General features: G+C 31.5%; 1 protein-coding gene across 1 annotated transcript; it reads left to right on the top strand.

The window, feature by feature from the left end:
- The first annotated feature begins 1,185 nt into the window (after window positions 1-1,185).
- Window positions 1,186-6,801, top strand: LOC148615237 (fibrinogen C domain-containing protein 1-like). The gene is made up of 5 exons (XM_088586224.1): window positions 1,186-1,503; window positions 1,948-2,069; window positions 3,231-3,327; window positions 4,528-4,692; window positions 5,662-6,801. Exons 1-5 carry the CDS (start codon window positions 1,221-1,223, stop codon window positions 5,913-5,915), a joined length of 921 nt encoding a protein of 306 aa, XP_088442350.1. The 5' UTR covers window positions 1,186-1,220; the 3' UTR covers window positions 5,916-6,801.
- Window positions 6,802-7,758: the final 957 nt, after the last annotated feature.

Here is a 7,758-nt window from a genome sequence, read left to right as displayed (position 1 = left end):
GGTCGTTCCCTCGGCGGGACTCGAACTCGTACCGCTGAAAATAAATTGATTTTTTAAATATCATATAACAGAAGTGATATCAATCGTCTAATGGCACCTTCATCTAACACATGATTCGTAAAATAGCATATAGTACCGTGCAATCAAGGTCACGATAATTTGAACGTTAATAAAAAAGGACGTCATCCAGGAAGAACGATACGACAAAAGAAATAGATAGACACACAACGAAGAATATTAAATAACTATAAAAAAACACGCACATAGAAATAAAAGTTAAAAACTCGGGGTAGGTGCACAGTATAAAGTCTGCATATATGTAGCTTCGGCAAGCCGTGGCATTACGTGTGAGTGTAAATAAACAGTTCATACACAGAAAGTGAAGGGATGATGCCACAGAAAGTTATGAAACAAGCAGCCATCGCGTTTATCGTATGATTTAGTCTTCCATTTTCAAGTTTTCATTCTGATTCCATTGTGTCTGAAATTTCCAATTAAATCGATCGTTATGCAATACTTTTGGCTGCTGGTTTAACATAGAAAACGATTTTTTTGTTTACATCAATATACTTTATTGAATTGAATACCATTAAAGAGGAAATTTTAATTGTTCTGACGGGACCCTTTGTGACTCGTGCCGTATGAATATGTGTTGTAAGATTATGACCGGACTATACTCACGTGCAATATGACGGGAGCAGAACATGCTTACCTTTCCGAAGCTCCATTTAAAGTGAAAACAGTGTCAATTTCTAAAAGTATTTGGTGGTATAAAGGACTCATTACACTTTTCCACTGGGTTAAGAAAATACTGGAACAAGTAATCACTTAAACAGCCCCAACATTTCAACTAGATTACGGTAGGTCTATCTCGGTGGATATGACTGGTCCCTGATATCCAGATGAGCGATAGTGACAGAGCTGCTACACGAAATATGAGTACGATGGCCTATGGAATTAAAGTTACTGGATTATACCCAGAAATTGTGAATATTGACTTATTAATATTATTCAGTGGTAAAACAATATAACAGTTATTTGTAGAAAAACTATCTACGATCTTTAGACTACTAAAGTATTCATTGCATCTTAATTATCTCATGAGTAGTGTCTTGCCATGCTGTGAATTAAAACCTAATGATAAGAAAATTTACAGAAGTCGAACGGTTTTTAAGCAAGTTACAACTCAAAGCGTTAACCATACTGTTTATGCAAGAACAATGATAGGTGTTATAATACTAATTTTATTAGCAAGTAGAATGATTGAGAGTAAAAGGTTACAGGACTATGACATGTTTAAGGGATCCAGTTTTGAAGCATCAAGTTCGACAATATTGACATTGAAAACACATTCATTGCTTGCATGTTCGGCAACATGTGCTTCCCAAGAAACATGCTGTGCCGGTTTTTTTGACAACAACTCACGAGAGTGTTTAATCGACACTTGTTGTCGCCCAGATCAGATTGGACATGCAAATCGAATAGTATTTTCCAAAATTACAGGTGAGATTTATCACATTTTGTTTTGTATTTTAAACTATAAAGATGTAAAGGTAAAAAGTAAATGTATGACATGATTTCACTGTTTATGGAACGTTTCAATTGGCGCAGATTGATACGCTGTAACGATCCAGTTCTGTAGTGATGACTTCAATCTTGTAACAACATAACCCTATTTCAGAAACCTATTTGTTAGAATTCTAGCGCGATACAAAAAGTCTGCGTAGTTTCGGCAAGCTCTGGCATAACGTATGACTTGTGATATGAACACTCCATATGCAGGTGCTGAAGGGATGAAAAGGAAAGTTGTAAGCAAGGAAAATTATAAAAGTATGATAGTATTACTATATAATTAAAACTGTGTTCATTGAAACAAAGTTACAATTACAGGATGTTTTTTTTCTGTACGTTTAAGCGAAAAATAAATCATGACTTAACATATTTTAGAACAACCAGAACCAGCAGACTGTGATGAAACAGGTTATACAAACGGTATGGAAAGTTTCTTGTTTGGTTCCTATCTCGCACAAGTTTATTGTGTCATGGATGAACATTGTGGTGGATGGATAGTAAGTACCATAGATCCACAACAGTTGTTTTGTGTCATGAAAGAATATTGTGGTTGGTAGACAGTAAGTATCATAGATCTACAACGGTTGTACTGTACATGTGTCATGGGTGAACATTGTGTTGGCTGGACAGTAAGTATCATAGATTTAGTTGTTCTGTGTCATGATTTAATATTGTGGTGGGTGAACGGTTAGTATCAAAACCTACAACAGTTGTACTATGTCATGAATTACTATTTCTCAAGGTGTCCTAATTTTTAGTAGTGTCTTCAGTGAAACATTTGGAAAAAATAACGTACTTTGATGTCGGTGTAATTAAAAGATATACACGTAACTCCATATTCACAAACTGGCCTTTTCTTTTAACCATTAACTGCACCATGACAGCTTTAATTTTATCCACTGCTGATGAGATTTGTTGTAATGTATATTTTTGGTAGAGATTCCTCATACTTTGTAAGACATAATTCCGAATCATCTTTCAAATGTATAGAAGATGTTTACAAAATGCTGGAATCAACAGCATATTTGTCCAGTGTGGTGGACGCGTTTTTTGTCCGGATCAGATCAGCTATAAAGTCAGCCTCATAAGAGTGAAGCAAAAGGTTAGCAAGTAGATGGACTATTTTTTTAATATGGTCGTCACCATTAACTCGTGGTCGTTACGGTGTATCCATCTGCGCTATGAAAACAGTTTTTAGTGGAGTCCAACTTGCTCATTTGCTTTTGTTACTTTTGTGTGTATTTTGTTTTAGTTACTTTATGTCTTTGTTGTGTATGTCTGTTTTCCATGTCCGGTCTTTGTCCCTTGATTGCATTATTTTGATTACCGCTATACTCTTAGTTCCCTTGATTACTCTTTGTTATTTGTTTGTATAATTTCCCTGGAAGTCAAATTCCTGTTCTTGTCCGATTTGGTTTATGCAGACCATCGATTCTGTGTTTTGGTATACTTATTGTTGTCTGAATTTTTATTTCTCTTCCTTTGTTTTATTTTTCCTGTTTTTGTTAATGAAGACGTGTATTTGTATACTATATGTTTAGAAAATATTAATTGACTTTTTCTAATATTTATTTCCCATCATTACTATTTTAAAATTTCAAATATGTGTATTGTTTCATTTAAATATCATTGTTATTTTACCAATGTTAACTGAACAGTTGATACAACGACGGATTGATGGTTCAGTCAATTTCAATTCAAACTGGGAAGATTACAAAAGAGGATTCGGAAAATGCCCAGGGGAGTGTTGGCTAGGTAATTCTCACTTTAAGTCAAACAAATATATATAAGAAAACTTTTGCATATTTTACAAATGAGTTTCTGTTGCGGTTGTGCTTTTAGCGTGTATCGATATATGTATAGTATATATACCACGTTCGATACAATCTCATATATAAAGTAAATTTAAAAATAATAGCAACGTACTTACACTAGAGTTCAACCTGTAATAAATCACAACAACCCACTTCAAATATATCGAAAATGGGACAAAGTCATTAAACCTTTACTATCTGGTTGTTGACCGTTGAACACAACGGTATCTTGTCCACGTCTTTATAGACAGCACCAATTTACAAGGATTCGAAATACATTCAGTGTCTTCCGAAAGACAAACTCGTGCAGCTAGGTCAATTTATTTCACAAACAGATATATTGACGACATTTTGTTCATCAATAATCTCAAGTGTTCTGAATTGCTCCCATTAATATATTCCCACAGCTGAGAATTGAAGAGACAACAACAAAAACAGCTTCATTAACATCATTTGTAGAGATACTTCTCACATTTGATACATGTAGTCATCTCAGTCTTAAACTTTATAGTTAAAGCGACAATTATGATATCTAAATTTTAACTTTCCTGATATGTGCAGCAAATAAACCTTTTGTCTTCTTGCATAAAGGGTTTACATCTGACGGTTTATATGCTAGAGTCTGATTAATATATAAAAGCGAAAACAACATTGAAACAAACTTAAAAATCAATTGATTTGTCTTGTCCTATATAGGAACAGGAATCATAACCACGAATAGCGAGCATTAAACGTAATATTTATACTAAACTTTCTTTGCTGACGTAACACGGTGTTAATAAGTTGATTATTTTAATAGAAGGCATCGTTTTCGATGCAGATTGTAATGATCGACCTTAGTTTTTCTATGAATAAAAGAAATAAATATTTAACCATTCCATATTGAAATACGATATTAACTATAAATATAAATAGACCTTCAATTTAACTGACAAAAATGTCTCAAAATTGTTCTCTTGTAAGGTGATACTAAACTACTTTCTTCAAATGTCAATTACTCATTATTTATTGTAATACAAAACGAACATACATGTGGTTTGATTTATAAAACAAACTTTTATTTTTTTAAGAATATATTCTTACATATGTTGCTGTACTACACTGAATTATAAATATTCAAGAAGACTGACTCTGATTCTAGGTAATATGGCTATTTCTGCAATAACAACACATGGGAATTACATGCTGCGGATAGATATTGAAGACTTCAACGGAAATAAGAAATATGCATTGTATAATACATTTTTAGTTGGTGGAGAAACAGACAACTTTAAATTGACCATCGGAGGGTACACGGGTGATGCAGGTATAGTTGAATTTGAAAAAAAAATAATTCAGTTTTTTTTTATAGAATTGAGTTTCGACCAAATGAGACATAGGCATATTTTCCAATGAAGCATTGGCCTTTAAATGGAATATTGGTCTATTTAATATTTTAAACAAATGCGAGTAATTATTTCATAAAAAATGTTGGGTATAAAACTATTTGATGATTGTTATGGACTACAATTGAACAAGTTAATTCCCCTTTGAACAAATTGAACGACATGACTTCAAAAGTTAAGAACATGATGGTCTATTTCATGTATATATTTATTCTTGATTTTGATACTTCAGTTACTATATATGTCCCTCCGTGATACTATAAACTTAATATTTTCGCGGCAGTTTAATAGTCGCTATTTTCACGGTAACATGTTTTATTCTTTGTTATCAGGTTTGTTTGTTTGACTGTTATATACTATTTTCAGCAATATTTTTTCATGATCATTTGTTCTATAAGCATATTTATTTAATACAGGTGTTATAATAATTATATAAGTATTGTATAAGGAGTCCTTTTCCCAAAGTTACAAAAGTTAAACTGAAGTTCAAAGGTGTTCTCTACATGTTTGTTATACTTCTGGGAGCGATATGTTTTGTCTTTTCATTTTCATTGCTACTCCATTATCTATTTAATTTTTTAAATTTGAAAACCAATTTCAAGGTAATCTATGAACGTATAGATAACATCTTGAGAGTAGTAACTTTGATAAAGTTTGCATACAATTATGTGTATTGTATTGACTTTCGAGAGATGGGTAAACATATCCTACTTCATGATCGCTACAGTTTTGAATAAATCATATATGTACATAACTAAAAATCGAGATATGTTCTTTATCAATGCAGAGCTCTATATTTCACATATGACAAATTTACAAAACGCAGAACTATTCTACAAGCTGATGGGTTCATTCCTTATTAAATGTGTATGTGATGACTTCTTTTGAAGAAGATGCTTTAGGATGGTTATCTGGTTCAGCATTCTCTACCCCAGGTAATGACAACGACAATGCTGATTGGGACTGTGCAGCTTTATACAATTCTGGTTGGTGGTTCAATGCATGTCACAGCGGAAACCTCAATGGCGAATATCTCTTCGGACAAGACAATAGACAATTTACTGGTTTAACATGGACAGTTGATGTCGGGGGTAGTTCTAGTTACTCCTTGAAGTCTAGTAGAATGATGATACGCAGAAAATAAGTCTGATTTAGTTATATAATAGAAAAGTCCATATTATAATTTTTGTTTGCGATCATGCTATCAAATCTATCATTACAACTTAGAAAAAGAAGAAAATGTGTCCATATAAATGTTTAGTTTTTTTTCTTCCTATGACGTAATTGTCAATAAAACAAAAATGATACAGTCAGAAAGGAGATAAAGCATTCAGTAATTCTCTAACTAAGAATCATGCAAAATATATATAAGGTGTGACAGACTAAGAAACACAGTGATTTTCTTGCATTGTTTAAATATTTATACATCTTAAACTCCAGGAATAACCATCAAAGTGCGTGTAAAGTTTGCCTTTTTTAATATTTAAAATTTTCTGCACATTTTCCCTATATAAGCAGTAAAATATCTTTGTTACAGATGATTAAAAGTAGGAAAAGCTAAATTTTACCGCGTTGGCTTTCTTTTGTTAAAGATAGTACTATTTACCCATAATGGTACTTAACACAGAAACCAAAACACACTCTGAACTTGCCAATTTTTAAGTGCAAATCTTAAAATCTTAAACATATATTTGTGTTCAAATGAATTGAAATAGAGAAAATATTTATAATACAAAAATACAAACGTACAAAAATAAAGTGAAATTGAAACTAACTAAATGGCGCATGTGTCTTTAGAAATTAATCTATCATTAACCAGAAGAAAGACGTTACGATAATGTTAACTTACAAGACATCATAATATTTCATAAACAAGTTAATATTGTATGCCCATGAACTTTTAAATGTAAAAACCTGAAAGAGTCTATCTAATTTGATGTAATCCGGATATTTGTTGTTGTAACTACGTGTAAGTATATTATTTATATGAAACAAATATGATAAATTCATATTAACAGTAATAGTCTAAGATATTCAGAGCATTCTGTTTTGTTATTATAAATTGTTTGCTTGATGCATTTTACAATAAAGCAAAGTTTTTTTTCGAGTTTTCTCACTTTTCGCAGAACGTGTTACAATGAAAAAAAAAATAAATGAATAAGTAGAATAATAGAAAAATAAAAAAAACATCTCAATACCTTCTCCTCTAGAATTGTTAGAAATATTGCACTTGATTAAAATCGTAATTTGTTTTTATTATTTTAAGGAAACATTATATAAAAATGTGTTTGTAAATACGCATATACGCCTGAAAACACATAAGTTAAATACGTTTTTTTTTATTTAAAAAGGTTCCGTTCTTATTTTATCGTTTTGGATTAATAATAAATTACCAATAAAAGACTATTAAGAGCAGCAGTAACATTATGCTACTCTCAATGTGACATCAAAAGTAACAGATGCTAAAGCAGTAGTGTGGATTATTTGAAATAAATATTTTTAACATTAACCAAATAAAGTTAGGAAGCGAGTCTATTCATAATTCCGCTTTGCTGATATTTGACCATTATGTCACCTTTTTCTTTGCAAGTCATTGCTTCTATTACAAAAAACAGTAACTTTAGAGAGATGTAACAAGGAATTTCAACGATCAATGTAAATATATACAAAGAAAAGTTTTATCTTAAATGTATATGTATGACTTGTTTGAAGTGTTTAAAGGATAGTATAAACATTTAAGGCCGATCCTAGGAACGATTTGAAGTAAAGTTATATTTATAGAATGTCGATATTTTTAGTATCAAGATGATTTAGGCAGTAAGAACAATGATATAAAGAATATAAAGATTGTAGATAAACGAAAATATGTCTGCTAAATTAATATAAATCGTCTCGCTCATATAAGTACACTTCGGTATGCGGATGTTTTCCTGATTCATATCCAGGCAACATGTGCATATTTATGAGTTTTTACATTATAGCTACAA

This window comes from Perna viridis, chromosome 6, assembly GCF_037379345.1.
Source record: "Perna viridis isolate PV_CMFRI_1.1 ecotype Kerala chromosome 6, ASM3737934v1, whole genome shotgun sequence".
Lineage (NCBI taxonomy): Eukaryota > Metazoa > Mollusca > Bivalvia > Mytilida > Mytilidae > Perna > Perna viridis.
Note: the sequence above shows the minus strand (reverse complement) of the source record. Positions and strands in the feature narration are given on the sequence as shown.